This window comes from Mastigoproctus giganteus, chromosome 2 (genome assembly GCF_048544385.1).
Source record: "Mastigoproctus giganteus isolate SK-2022 chromosome 2, ASM4854438v1, whole genome shotgun sequence".
NCBI classification, from domain to species: domain Eukaryota; kingdom Metazoa; phylum Arthropoda; class Arachnida; order Uropygi; family Thelyphonidae; genus Mastigoproctus; species Mastigoproctus giganteus.
The window spans coordinates 108,174,668-108,190,957 of record NC_143576.1 but is presented as its reverse complement, the minus strand read 5'-3'; the positions used below and the strand labels follow the sequence as shown (position 1 = coordinate 108,190,957).

The window sequence follows — 16,290 nt, the reverse complement described above, 5'->3', positions numbered from 1 at the left end:
GTTTACTTGTACCCCAATGATTCCCAGCAGTCTCTGAAATATCCTGCATCTTATTTTCCAGGCTGCGGCTCATTCCAATAGAAGCAGTGCAAGAATCACTTTCACCTCTGCCAGTGGCTACTGTTAATCTATTAGTCCTTGTATCCCCCCAATCTAGCAGTTTTCCGACCCACCTAAGCAATTAAATTGATACACCAACCATGTTGGATTAAAATAATAATTTAATGCTGCAAAATAAATATTTAATAAATAACATAGATATTTATTAAAATATTTACAATAAAAATATAAATATAAATTAAAATAAGTGCAATAAACACATTATAAAACATTAAAATATGTTAAAATATATTATGTTAAAATACGTTAAAATAAAATACTTTAGAAGACTTAAAATACCGGATTCCCAAGCTTTCAGAAGCATCCACCTCCTTTCTAAACAGTAAATTTTTAATTGTAACACATCCTTAAATTGCAGGTTCACGGCTCAAGTGGTTCCACAGGTGCATGGGTGGTATGTCATCTATAAATTGTTTAGGTACTCTCCATTCACATTAGCTCCTTTCTGTGACCAATATAATCTTTTGAAAGCTTCCTCAAAGGCAGCAGTAAACAACTTCAGTGATATTGTGTCTCCTTGTTGAATTCCTTTCTCAATTTTAAATTTGCTACTGTCTTTGTCTAGTCTAATGAAAGAGGTAGCATTCTCATATATTTTCTTCAAAATCATAATATATGGGGTATCTATGCCTTGTCTTTCGAGTGCCCGAAACATTGCCTTATGCTGTATGGAGTCAAATGCCTGTTCATAATCCACAAATGTCAAGCATAATGGTGTTTATATTCATTTTCTTTCTTCATTAGCTCTAATATTATGTGAAGGTGATCAATAGTTGAGAATCCTGTCATAAGCCATCTTGATCTTTCGGCTGATTCTCATCAAGTATTGTTTCTAATCTATTAGTAATGACCCTTGTGAACAACTTGTAGGTGTGGGATAACAAGTTAATTGGTCTATAATTTCCAATTTCTGATTTATCTCCTTTCTTATGCAGCAAAACTATTATTGCATTATTCCACTGCTTAGGCATCTCACCTTTTCTAATGCATTTTGTGAAGAGCCTTGCCAGTTTCTGTGTCATGTCTCTTCCTCCCAATTTTAACAACTCTACAGTAACTTCATCTTCTGGTGAAGTTACTGTAAAGTTTTCTGATTCTCCACTTTCTTCAATGCATGGTCTACCTCAATAGGAAGGATATTGGGTATGTTGCATGTGTTAATAATTTGTGATCCATCTTCCCCACTGCTGGCATCATTCCCTCACTCCTTGTATAATTCTCTTTAGTAGTCTCCTGCTATTTGAATTATGCTTTCTATGCTATTTATAAGTACACATCTTTTGTCTTTCTGTATTACTGCTCATGGCTGTTGATTTAAGTCCTTTTCTTTTCCCTTAATGCTTGTTTTACTTTTCTTGTGTTAAATCTTCTTATGTCCTCTCTGTCTGTTTCTAATGGCCTTGCATAACTCTGTATACTCAATGTTCTCCCTGTCAGTGTTTATCCTGCTCTTCATTTGTCGTCTTTGGTTCATCATGACAAGTGTTTCTTGACTAATTTTTTTCTTCTTTGTATATCTTTTTACCTATAGATTTCTTGGGCTTTATCACTTTCAGAAGGTTATAGTATTCCTCGTCGATATCTTGGTCCTGAACAGTCTGCAGAAGCTCAAACGTGTTCTTAAGCTCCGGTACATACTGCTTTTTCTCCTCTTCTGTTGTTTCAAATTGAAAGAAAGCTAAAACTGACTCATTTACTTGAGTCAGTTTTACCTTTCTTTTCTTACATCTATGTGCATCTTACCATTTTGTGATCACTTCCAACATTTACTTTATTCAAGACAGTAACATCATTCAGGATATATCTTCTGTTAGTGAGGATGAAGTCGATTTCATTAATTCTTAATCCATTTGGGCTCTTCCTTGTCCACTTTCTGTTAAACCTTTTTCTTGAAAAAGGTTTAACAGAAAATTCTGCAAATTCCATGTCTTTCACCTCTTTCATTTCTTTCACCAATTCCAAAATTTACTATAATTCCTCTTTCTGTGCTGTTTTGTCTCTTTCCAACCTTAGCATTGAATTCTTCCATAATGATAGTGTAGTGGGTTTTATGCTCATCTAGAAGAATATCAATTTCAGTGTACATTTGTTCAGCCTCTTCATCATCATAGCTCGATGTTGGTGCATAAATCATTATAACCTTAATCTTGTACCTCTTAGAAATCCTGAGTAGTATTCGACACCCTTGGTGAATACTTTTGAATTCCAAAATGTTGTTTTTTATATCTTTATGGAGTAGAAAGCCAACTCCACCTTTGTTTCTTTTGCTGTTTCCATTGGTGTACAGAAGATTTCCACTTGATAAACTTATAAGCGATTAATTTCTTCTTCTTGTTTCAGCCACACCGATGATATTCCAATTTACATTTTCTAATTCCTTTTCCAGCTCTAATATCCTATCTTCACTGATGGGTGATCTTATGTTGTAACAGGCAAGTTCAGTTTCTGTGCATGGCAGCCTGATCGTACCAAGACATTCTTAGTACCCTCTGCTTCCACACTGATCCTCTCGCTGCCGTAAGAGGAGGAGTGAAAGCTGCGGGAATGAGGGCCATTTGTTTAATCATGCTGCCATGTGCTGGAGGATTTGGTCTTTTCCTCTTCACTCTGACCAGGCACCTTGAAGAGAACCACTCTACATGTTCATTGCCATCAAAGTGATGTAACAGGGCTTACCATTGAGAAGGTAAGCCCAGAAGATATGCACGAGTGAATTTTAGGGAGGCAGGCCAACCAGACTTCTCCTAATTCATCTGAAATAGAAAGATATCGGATCCATCAGTGTTTTAGACTGAGTGTCTGATAACACACAGAATACTTGTTCCCATCTAAGCCTCCCCCCCAGGCAACTACCATCAGGAGTAATGGGAAGGGTTTTTGCTTTCATAAAGGTGACTACGCTACGGTGGTCTGAGACAGTTTCTGAATTCTATACACTGGGACCAACTGACAATGTTACCAACAGCAAATTCTAAATGGGAAGCATTGAAGGAAGTTACTAAGCTTTTTGTCCCAACTAAGAAATACTGTTCAAGGTTTAGGCCTAAATGGATGTCAGATGAACTAATAAGACGTGGCAGAGAAGAAAAAATGCATGGGATACATATAAACTAACAGGTGACACAGAATCCTATGGTAGATATAAGCTGGTCTGTAATCAAGTCACAAAGGACGACTTTAGGCAGGAAAAGGCAGATTACGAGAAATCTTTAGCAAAGGATGTAAAGAAAAACAGCAAAGAGTTCTTTATTTATGTAAATTCTAGAATGAAGGGAATGAATCAGATTGGTCCACTTGATATTGATTATTCAACACATGTTGAACCATCATTATCAAGTGGACCAATCTGAAAGAGGTTTAGAGGGTGACACAAGTAATTACAGACTTCTTAGTTTAACTTCTGTTCGGGAAAATTAACAGAGGCACTGGTCAAAGAAGCACTGCAGGATCATGTAGACAAGACTTTAGTTATAGTTCAGACAGCATGGGTTTGTTAAGGGGAAGTCTTGTCTGACCAATTTGATCGGATACTATGATGTGGAAAAAATTCAACTTACATTAAATAAACACAAATAAACTAACTTTTTTAATTAAAAAATGAAGTGAATTGTCAGTAAGTAATCATGCAGTCATCAGCTGGAAGATGAAGAAAGCAGAAACCTTACAGCAGTTAAAAGGTAAAGACATTGGTTGCAACTTCAGAAGAGGAGACCTTTGACAGTTTATGGCACTATATGGTATCTATGAATTTGGTTGCTGAGGGAGGGCAAATACATCCCAATTAGGGAAAACCACCTCCAAAGCAAAAATCACAGAAGCCACGAACGCACACATACCATCAAGAAAATATTGCAGGAGAATGTCAAATCTGCCTTAGCTTGCCTAGCCTCCTTTGTGACTTGATTACAGACTAATTTATATCTACCATAGGCTTCTGTATCACCTGATAATTTATATGCACATCCCATGCACTTTTCTTGTTCACCACATGTCTCAATAGTCCATCTGACATCCATTTAGTCTAAGCCTTGAACAGTATTTCTTCATTGGTATGAAAAGCTTAGCCTAGTAGATTCATTGATTACTTCTCTGAATATTTCCCATTTAGAATTTGATTTGCTGTTGTTATCATAATCAGTTGGTCCCACTGCACAGAATTTAAAAACTGACTGTGGCCACTGTAGTCACCCTTACGAAAGTAAAAGCCTTTCCCTTTACCATTGACAGTAATTATGCCTTTAATTAATCTGCACATTAGTACACTGACATTGCTGCCACCCAGCGGGTCTTTACTTGCAGATTCTTAATTCATGAAGAATCACTGCTGATAACCAGATCCAGAATATTGCTTCCTCTTGTTTCCTCTCTAACATGCTGCTGTACAAAACAGCCATCCAAGAAATTCACAAAAGTCTTTCTGGTGTCCAACCCACAAATCCCAGTCAACATCTGTAAAGTTAAAATTCCCTATTAAAAGACATTCTGATGTACTGGCCCACTATATCTCTGTATAGCTGTTTGGTTGGTATACTCATCACAGTTGTTAGGCCTATAACACTCTCATACTCTCAATTTTGTTTTTCCAATGTTTATATCACACCAACCTGACTCAACATTGTACTCGTCACCCATGTCAACTGGATGCACTGCCTTAGATTTAATATGCTTCTTAACTAAGAGCATAACCCTTCATCTCTCCTGTCTTGTCTGTCCTACCTGTATACATTGTACTGCCATATTCAAATTCAGCATCACTTATGTTGGAGTGACACTATGTACCTAATGATTAACATAAATGATGTTTTAAATTATTTTTGTTTTGTATACCTCTCAAAGTGTTTGTACCAGGAAATGCACATAGATTTTTTTTTTTTTTTTTTAATTAAAGGAATTTATATAGTAAAGCCTTGATTTAACAGACTTCAGAAACAACAGACAGCATCCACTGAACCAGACAACATAATTTGATGGTATTTGCCATCAGTTAAAATATTCTCACAATAAAGCAGAGTGCTAAGGAGACAGGATTTCATCATCACCTTTAATTAGCCTGCAGAGTCATCAATAGGGTCAACAGTAGTTATTTAAATCATCAGCAGGGGTATATAAGAGATCCTCAGACTCTAAACAAGCTTTTGTAAATTTCCAGACATTTATACAATGCAGAAAATTTCAAGCCCTTCTGTAATAAAATTCAGTATTACAATGTGTAGTGTTTTTTATTTTATAATCCATTACTTTTTCATAATATTCTGACAACTTCAAACACTGTATGCATTTCTTTTGAGTTTAACAGTCAGATTTAGCAAGTAAGCCATACCCTGTATAGTCCATTAAAGTGAAATTCTGTGTGTGTGTGTGTGTGTTAAGTAACTTTATTTTAAATTTATAAAAAACTTATATAATTATACAGATAGGGCTTGAAGTAATGTCGATTTACTTGTTAAATTTCAAGGAAAAGTTTATTATTTCAGTACTCACCTTTCAAGTTATCGATCCGATATGCAGATCACATTGTTAATTGGCAATAAGTCTATTATTAACAAACTTTTACACAAGTTGCATTCTGTATACAGTAAATTAAAATATACCTTAGAACTAGAGGAAAATCATAGCATCAACTTTTTAAACTTAACCATATATAAATCCGATAACAAACTCAGGACACTAGTATATAGGAAAATTTTTACACGTTTATTCTCACCACCTTTATAGTACAAAAAAAAAAAAAAAAATCTGTATTATAAAACCCGATCCACAATGCTATTAAATAAAGTTATTCACAGAAAGATAACAGCAGAATTACAATATTTAACAAAAACTTTATGAAAGTTTCTGGCTATGAGCTAGAAAATACCACAAACAGTTAATCCAAAATACTGTATTAGCTGTAAGAAATGAAATGAATAATCCTCACATTAATAGGATTGATTATAATTATGCACAGTACACCAAAGTTACACTCCCATATACCATAACCAATTTGCATGACAACTTTGTGAAGTTACAGGCACGAACATCACACTAGTCTTTTCCTTATACAATAAACTAGGAACCTTCTTTAGCAATTTTAAAAAGACAAATACTATCAGCGACATAAACAATATATCTTATTAAATGCCAACCAAACTGTAATTCCTGTTACACACTACCACTAAATATGGATCATCCAGGATAGCGGACACGAGCATATCTTTCTATACATTAAAATAATTTTGCTCCTAATGATATTTATTCAGCCAATGGAAGAAGAGAAAGAGATGCAGGTTATGTGGTAATACATAACAAATACTAAAATACGTAACAGAAGCTTGTTTTACTGTGGTAAAACAAACCTGTTTAAGCATGGTCACGTGCTATGTTTATCTAACATGGCCACGCAGTACCATTCTTGATTTACATATATAACATATTTATTTAAATAAACTAAGTGCAACAAGGCATAATATTTTAAGAGTTTAAGATTCTATATCTATATAAGGTGCCTCCGTAGCCAGGTGGGCAGGAGCAGCAGTGTGTAGCACGTGATTAGACCGGGGTTCGAGCCCATGACCACCAAATACGGAGGATGCAGAAAGGTCAGAGAATGACCACCGCATATCCCCAGTTGTTGTTGTTTTGGTTTTTAGGAGCATTAGCAACTAAGGCCATATTGCTCCGGGATATGTGGTGGTCATTCCCTGACCTTTCCGCATCCTCCGCATTTGGTGGTGATGGGCTCGAACCCCGGTCTAATCAAGAAGCGTGTGCTACGCACTGCTGCTCCTTCCCACCTGGCTACGGAGGCGCCCATATCCCCAGAGCAATATGGCCTTAGTTGCTAATGCTCCTAAAAACAAAATATCTATATAATATCAGTGTAGATACACCACAAACAACTCTTAAAGAAAAACTGTTATCGTAGTGTGAAAGGCCACTGATCAAAAGCCAACTGGCTTTGAAACAGTGCCATCTGGGTGGTGGCGTCCACTGAGAATAAGCAACAGTAGTCTTCTCTATTAGTGAAGCATTACTTATTTGAGGTAGTGCAATACATGGTAACTTGTTGTAAAGGATGAGCACAATATGAGATACAGATGAAATGATGGCTTTCCCACTACGATTGTAGTTTTTCTTTAAGAGTTGTCTATCTACACCAATATTATATAGATATAGTAATGTATTTATGTATTCATAGCTGAGGAAGTGACACACACACACAGAGTCAAAAGAAGCTTCTAAGTATTTTATTTTGTTTTATCAAAAAAAGCAGGGGCAAAGCCCCATAGTTATCACTATAATAATTTAAAATCTAACTAGTCTGGTACCGAACTCAGTCAGCATGCACAATCTTTTAATCACAATCCATTAATAGTCTCTGCAATCACTTAATCAAGTAAAATTCTAATTACAAAATATCCCAGTGTGAAGCCCTTGCTACAGAATGGTTTTGACAGAATATGTCACATGAAATCCTAAATTGCCAGCAAGCCTTTCACCAATATGGCACCAGACACATCTCAAATTTCCATGTGTTTAACGTAATGCATCCCAGGAGTTAAAGTTACTATAAATGACTACCTTCTGTTTTTATCATATAACCAACTGATGATGACAACATCAAAAGTCTTATGTTTAGGCTCATGGTTTCTGACACTCCATCCTACCCCTTTTTATGCAGTTTTCTTTTATAGACGACAACCAGAGGGAAGGTAGGGCACCTTCTTCCTCAGAACGTGTTCTTGTTTAATTTAATATATTTACTCCTTCACCTTTACTTTTGCTTTTCATGACTTTTAAACCCAAATCACGGATCTCAGAGGTGAATACTGAAATAATAAGCTTTTGTTGGAAACTTGATGATTTATAAAACACATATTAAAAACACCATCTTTGTGCTTTTAATATAAATTTAGTATCCTCCAGATGACGAGTGGTAATATTATCCAAGTGAAAGGAAATTTAAGTTGTCTGTAAGTAGTTTTTATTTACTCAGTTTTAACTTTTATGAAAATATACCTCAATAGCTTTGTGAAATGAATACCTTTTTTAAAAGTATAAATTATGTTTTTAGGGGTTTGTACCTGATGAGCATAGATATAATGTTATCCAATCCATTTTTGTTAAATTGCAAGATGGAAGTACTCTCACTTGGACAACTCCTGAACAAGTAATTAATGTAAGTTTGGAATCATTAACATTATTTGTGACTTTAGTATAATATAAAGACTATAAAAAGATGATACATTGATGTAAAAAGCATTGAGCTTCTTGAAAGACAAGCAACACACAGCGATATCTGAAGAGGGATACCAATATGAGGAAAGATTTCTAATACATGGGCTACAAAAGCCTGGCAACTGGGCACTTTAGAGGGGAATAGATGATTGAGATTTAAAATAAATAAATGATAGTAAAATAAGCAAATAAATGATTCTAGAATTAGAGACCATAAATTAAAATTATGGAGGAGATTTAGACTAGATCATAGAAAGTTTTCTTTTAGCCAGCCAATTATTGTAATAATTCATATCCATGGGTAGTTGAGTCTGAAAGTTTTTATATCCAGTGAAACTTCTCCTAACGGACACCTCTCTACAACAGACATTTTCAAATTCCCCAACTCACCTCCATTGGTTTTAACGTGTTTGCAGCTTCTGTCTAGCGGACATTCTCTGTAACGGATGCGGACAGGCAATCTGCACTGTTTCGTTTAGATTAGCACTTAATTTGATCTCCCCATAACGGACAGTGGGCGAGTTCACGGCCCATTTTCTAGGAACGTTTCTTCCACATATTGCCTCAATCGTGTGTTTATTTTCTATTTCCGATTCTCTGAATTTTATCAAGGTTTATGTCGCGGTTCTAAACCCTTTTTCAAGAATTTTAAGGCACGTGTAAAACTTCTGATGAATTCGGTGTGTGCAGGGGGGGGGAATATGGTCGGCCTTTCATCTTTTCAGTTTCAGTTTTCAGTTTTGTTCAGTGTCGTGAGAAGTGCACAATGTCTTCTCGTAAACATTTAACTTTAAAAGATAAAGTCGAACTCATTAATGCGTATGATCGGCAAAAAAATAGTGTCTGCAATCTCGCTACAAAATTCAAAATCGGGAAGACGCAGGTAAGCAACATCCTAAAGAAAAAAAATGAACTGCCCAAACAATTTTGGCAACACAGAAATGATCAGGTTCAAAAATCATTCCCGAAAACTGTTGGACTTCAAATTTGTCGCGCATGTGCTAAAAACATTCCCATTAATGGGCCTATTATTAGGGAAAAGGCTTTGGAGGTTGCGAAATCTATGGGAGTAAATGAGTTCAAAGCTTCTGTGGGATGGCTAGACAAGTTCAAAACTCGGCATAAAATTTCTTGGAAAACCGTAAGTGGTGAAGGTGGATCTGTTGATACTGGGGTTGTAACAGAGTGGACCGTCAAATTGGAAGATTTATGTCGTGATTTTGAAGCTAAGGATATTTACAACTGTGACAAAACAGGGTTGTTTTTTTAAAGCTCTTCCTGAAAAAACAATGAGTCTAAAAAACGAAAAGTGCCAGGGCGGAAAAATTTCTAAGGAATGCTTGACTGTACTATTGTGTACAAATATGCTGGGAGACTTTGAACAACCTCTTGTTATAGGAAACCCACAAAATCCTCATTGTTTCAAGGGCATAAAGTTGAATCTTTTGGATGTTGACTGGAAGTCTAATAAAAAAGCGTGGATGACACGAGATATCACGAGCGAATGGATAAGTCACTTTAACCAAAACATGATTCGTCAAAACAGAAAAATTATTATTTTCTTGGATAATGCTGGATCTCAACCCGCACATTGAATTGTCCAACATTCAAATCATTTTTCTGCCACCAAACACATCTGCAGAGTGTCAGCCCTTGGATCAAGGGATAATAAAAAATTTTAAACTTCACTACAGAAAACGTGTTTTAAGACATCTCATTGCAAACACAAACGATGTAACATGTGCGAGTGACCTTGCAAAGAAAATCAGCATCCTAGATGCGATTCAATGGATTTCCTCTTCAGTAAACGCAATTAGAAAACAAACTGTCGTGAACTGTTTTGTAAAGTCTGGCTTCTCAAATGCAAAAATTGAAGTTGTAAACAGCAATGTGGAGCATCAAGAAGAACAAGAACTTCAACATCTATTGATAATGTACGATACTTCCGCTACAAGTGACCCTGGCTACAAAGATATAGACTCAAACCTCACTACAGAAGATGGTGCTCTAGATATCAACGACATTATCATCAATATTTTTCAAGAAGTTCCTCATGAGGATGAAGAAATGGAAGGAGGAACGACGAACCACCGATGAAAATAGAAGAAGCACTCATACAAATCAATCGTTTAAAAATGTTTTTTGCCACTGAAGAAGATACTGAAGGACTTTCAATGGTTTCTTCACTCCAAACAAATGTTGAAAACAAAATTATCAGCCGGAAGAAGGTGCAGAAGAAAATAAGTGATTACTGCATGCATTTTTCTTAAGATAAAGTCATAATATGCATAGCACAATTGTATGTATATTATTTACAAAAATATTGTGCAAAATCTTTATATATTTTAATTTAATTTTACATTAAACGTTTAACGATTTTTCTTTCTTTCTTTTTTTTTTTCTCCCTCAGGGATCAGAAAATATTTTTTTTCTCCCTCAGGGATCAAAGTCAGAAAATAGCACTTAAGCATTTTCCATAACACAGACCTTGAAACTCAAAAGATAACATATTTTACACGTTTGTGTAGAGATAGTAATGTAAGAACTGACAGAGCGAGTTTTGTTCAAATGAATGGGGAGAAGAGATAAAAAGTGGTATCTCTGCAACTGGTTAAGGTTTCTGAAGAAAGGATTTTGGTTTATATACTGATTCTTCAAGAAAACCATATGTTTTCAAAGGAGAGTAAGACATTTTCTTTTAGGGGAGAGCTGCACAATATAATGGGAATGTGGTGGCTGTGGTTCACAATAAGAACTTCATAGTGATACAGGCTGACTCTCTCTCTGTACTACTCACAGCATCTGTGTAGAATTTATAGGTGATTTTGAACAAACATATTGTGTAAGTGTATATTGTCAATTTAGTGAGGAAATTACTCTGACATAAGTTATCTTTATAAGATTTGTGATCAGTTGAAATTCAAATGACTGTTGATCGGGTTGGATGCCAATGCTTGATCACCATTGTTGGGTAGTAATGAATTGAATGAAAAGCGGAAGGAATTGGAAGATTATCTGTAAAAAGGAACTCGTTATTTTAAATTATCCAGGGAGTATCCTGACTAACTGTTCAAATACAGGAGAGTCACCTATAGATAACTCTCCTGTATTTGAACTATAGAGAACTACTGAGTCACTATAGATTCAGTGAGGAATGTAATATTTAACTGGAATATCACAGGACTACCAGTGATCAAAAGTTGATTACATATGATTTTGTGTGTGTGTGTGGTAATAATGTATTGATGGACATAAATAGATATTCATTAAAAACTGAGTTGGGGAATGTTTGATGGAAAAAGTAAGGTGAGACAATGAGTGGCATAATATGATTGCAGATGGGAGAGTAGAAATTCTTAAAAATATATTGCACGAGGTCTCCAGAGTTTTTATGAAAATAAAATAATTAAACATAGTGACCAACTTGTTACATGGTGGAGCCAAAATTGTACTCTAATTAAAAAAAAAAAAGTATAGGTTGCTAGAAGACCACCTCAATGGTTTTGTAAGCTAGGAATGCTAGTAGAAGCTTCTTTGTATAAAAGTGAATTACAGCAGCATTAGCAAACAATATAATGGACTAATAGCTAAAAGTAAAAATAAAGTGTGGCAGGATTTTGTACAGAAGGAGCAGACCCATTGGAATTCTGTTTATAAGATTATCATGGATGAGATGAAAGAGATCAAGTAGCACATGCAGTAGTTGATATTCAAGTAGACAAAACTATTGGTTGATATGACACAATCGAAAGGACCTTGGACAATTTGTTTTGAGGGTGGGTTCTGAGAATTAAAAGATGACTATCATAGGAAAGTAAGGACAGTTTGTTTGTTATTTGGTTTTTAGGAGCATTAGCAACTAAGGCCATATTGCTCCGGGTTTTTGCGGTGGTCATTCCTGACCTTTCCGCATCCTCCGTATTTGGTGGTGACAGGCTTGAACCCTGGTCTAATCAAGAAGCGTGTGCTACGCACTGCTGCTCCTCACCTGGCTACGGAGGCACTAGTAAGGACAGAGAATGCTGAATTCTCTTTCACTCATGATGAAATTCTGAGTGAAAGGGATATAGTGCAGTGAACTGGTTGATGCAGTCAAGTCAGTGAAAGTAGTGATAAGGATTTTTAGGATAAGAATACAAGCTTTGAGGTCAGTTATTAATGAATGTCTGAAAGAAGGTTGATTTTGTAATATGTAAACATGCTGAAGATTTTTAAGAAAGATGCTGGTCAAGCTGAAAATGATATTGGTTCATATAGACTAATTGCAGTGTTGTCAGTTGTAGGTAGGGTTTTTTTTTTGTAAAATATAAACTATCCGAAAGTTGAGGAAGTCCCTCTAGAAAAACAGGGGTCTGGAGGGGGGGGGGTCTTCCCAGAAAATTTTTTTTTGAAAATCATTGCCAAAATGTGTCAAATTTTTAAATTTGGAGGGTTTTTAAATGGTCTTAAATAGTTAGTTTGGAATGTATATATATATTTTTTTTTCTCTGTGATCTCAAGAAAAAAAAATTCTTTTATCATTTTGGCTACTTGTTACTGTTGCCGCTCACCATACACTCTTGCTTCTTTGTTACTTCTTAATTCAATGATATCGCACTTACACAATAAATGTATGCATTCTCATTCTAGAGTGATGATTTTAAATAATGAAGCCATAAGTGCTAATTTAACATTTCAATTACAAAATACAGTAAATTGGACAAAACTAATTTAATACCTATTATTTATTTGTTTTATATAAAGATTTTCACAGTTAAAGCAGCATATTATCATATTTCTTATTTACAATTTTTTTTTTTTTTTGCTGTTTATGTCTATAGCTACGTGACGACTCCGAATAAGCCATGGTTTCATTAAGTGTTTTAATTATTAATATCTTTTATTTCTCCTAGGAAACACCCGGTTACAGCCATTACAGAAAATAACATTATATAGAACACATGTAGTACTTATTATCAGAATTATACAATACATGTAATAACTTGTAATCTGCTTAAGGCTTACGCTACTTAATAAGTATAAACGAGTAAAACTTAATGCTGCTGCTTTTAAAACATAATATTACCATATTTACATTAGCACAGATAGTCACAGCAGAACAGCATATAGAATATAACATGCTGCAACGTAACTTCAGTTACGACAACATTCAATATAATACAGAATGAAAATGTAAAAGTTCATTTTTACTGTTTCCAGCACGTTTATTTCTGTGGGAGTATAGTGAAGGTAAGTCTGTTTCTTCTGTGGGAGTATAGTGAAGGTAAGAGGTATGTTTCTAGGTGAGACCGGGATTCCTGCTGCCTGCTGCCTGCCAGCTACCCTCTGGAAGTAAAGAATGCTGTTCATGTTTTCTTACATCTGTATCTTTATTTCTGTATGATTTTGTTGTGCAGAGTTTTTCAGGATTGATATTTAGTTTATTAAATAGCTTTATTGTGTTTGCTGGAAAGAATCTTCTTAGACTATCCAGCTTTGTAAATGCGGTCCGAAGTTGTGGTTTCCCATCTGCAATTCATCATGTTGTGAGTGATGGCAAATGCTTCAATAGATGAGTCACAAAGTCAAGCTGTGCATCTGTCTTAACTTTCCACCGATACACAATGCACCAATGGTAATAATAAATAATTTTTTTAATATAATAAATATTTTTAAATTTTAATTCATTTTAACTTCCGGAATGCTGTTCCAGCAGGAAAAAAGCCCTGGTTTTGGGTAAATTATGTGAGGGATTGGTAATTAAAAGACTGAAGGAAAGGTACCAAGATCAAGGTCTGATGTCTAAAATGCAATTTGGTTTTGTACCAGGCAGATCAATGAAAGATGCCCTATGTGGATTAATGTAGACAGTGGATGAAGCTAATTCTTTGTATGTTATGGAATTGTTTACTGACTTCAAGTTAGCTTTTGTACCTTATGGTAGTCTGCGTTTTGAGTCAATTACAAATAATGCACAGTTCTATGAATGTGTACAAGATTGTAAGGATTACTTTTCAAACAGAAGTCACAGTTTAGACAAGATTTGCACAGATCGAGATGGTTGTGAAAAAAGGATGTCCTCAAGGATTGATTTCAGTTCTACTTTTTGGAATATGATGGATGGGTTGTTGTGGACCTTGTCTAGCCTAAAAAAAGCTATTACATATGCTAGATTTATTAATATCAGTAGAGGCAAGTTCTGATATTAATAAATGTGTCAGCTAGAAACAAAGTTAAAATTTATGCTCACTGTTGTTCAGGAGTGGGGTGTGAAAAATTAACTTGTAAATCTCAATATCAAAGTCCAAGTGCATGTTGCTCAAAGGTAAGCTGAGTGAAAGGAGACACCCAAAATAAAGTGAGAAGGAATCACTCTGGCATATTCTAGGACAGTGAAATACTTAGGAGTAGTTAATGTATTGTTCCCATTACAATTTATGTGGCAGAAGCATAAGGACACAGAACTGGTAAAATTAGCATTAATAGAGGCTAGAGGCATATGATGCAAGAAATATAGCATCAGCAAAAAAAAAAAAAAAAAAAACACTTCCCACTTCACCCATCCAATTTGCTCACTTCTTCCACGAATTTATGTTATCAACTTCTACAACGACAGATGGAAGTTTGTTTCAGCGATCAACCACCTGCTGGCTAAAAGCAAATTTCCACTCGTCTATTCTATAATTGTCTTTTCCCAATTTGAATTTATGCCCCCTCAGGTGTGTAATCTGAGCAAGAATCCCAAAGTTGCAGTAAGGAGGCAGATATTAGCTGCATAAAGACCAGCCCAATTGAGCATCACTAAGGCAAACAGAACTTTGTTAAATGATGCTCTTCGTGTTTTATCTAGAAAGATTCCAGCAGGTTTGTTAGTGGTTAAAATGAATCTGGAATATGCTGTGAGGAAACAAATCATGACAACACTAATGTGAATAGAGTTAGGAGAGTTGGAGCATAGACTATCCACAAGGATAACTAAGAATAAAACAGCAGAAAGCACCTTCAGATTGTGGCAGGATTGTTGGGATCAAGCAGATCCGGTTAGAAAAACTTACAGATTCATTCTGTTGGTCATAAGAAGAGGCTGTGGTGTGCATTTGATAACTGATTATGATCTCAATGAAAAGTTGAAATACTTTAATTTGGTAAAAGGTGACATGCCATTGTGGACAGAGTCTAGTTCACATACTTTGTTTGAATGTTCGAATTATTGAGCTCTGAGGTTTAATTTGGATAAGATGGTCTTACAAAGGATAATGTTAGTAAGCTAATTTTGCATAAACAGTACTTCAGGGAATTTCGTAAATTTGTTTAGTTTTGAAAGGTAGTCTAATGGATGATAATGTAAGACACAGTGTAATATAAGGTAGGGTTAAACTTTGTGAAAGTTATATGAATTTCAGCAGATATAATGTTGAATAAAAATAGTCTAAAGTGCACATATTGTGAAGATACAAATATTATATGTATTATTAGATAGTATGAATCAGAGCTGTACTACTCAATATATTCTACGTTGATAATAATATTAGTAAAATAATAAGAGGAGTTTACCTCAATATAGTGCGTAGAACACTTCCGTATGATACCCTCCAGAAATTAAAACGGAAAAAACGAAAAAATCGACAACTTACCGGTATATTAGAGTAAAATATAAACAATTTAACACAATTCAAAACAATTAAAAATCAAATTAACGCAATTAAAAGACTCTAATGAAAATATTCAAAAATATTTTCGTTAGATTCTTTTAATTGCGTTAATTTGATTTTTAATTGTTTTGAATTGTGTTAAATTGTTTATATTTTACTCTAATATACCGGTAAGTTGTCGATTTTTTCGTTTTTTCCGTTTTAATTTCTGGAGGGTATCATACGGAAGTGTTCTACGCACTATATTGAGGTAAACTCCTCTTATTATTTTACTAATATATGTATTATTGTAATTATTTTATTATAATATAATTTATTATAA

The 16,290-nt window shown here is 34.9% G+C and overlaps 1 protein-coding gene across 1 annotated transcript in view; it reads left to right on the top strand.

Annotated features, from left to right (window-relative positions):
• The window catches only part of LOC150089487 (transient receptor potential cation channel subfamily M member-like 2), a 933,932-nt gene that overhangs the window by 903,876 nt on the left and 13,766 nt on the right, over window positions 1-16,290 (top strand). The window contains exon 30 of the mRNA XM_090390003.1: window positions 8,174-8,278. Within this exon, the coding sequence (XP_090246129.1) occupies window positions 8,174-8,278 (105 nt within the window). The remainder of the gene's footprint in view (window positions 1-8,173; window positions 8,279-16,290) is intronic.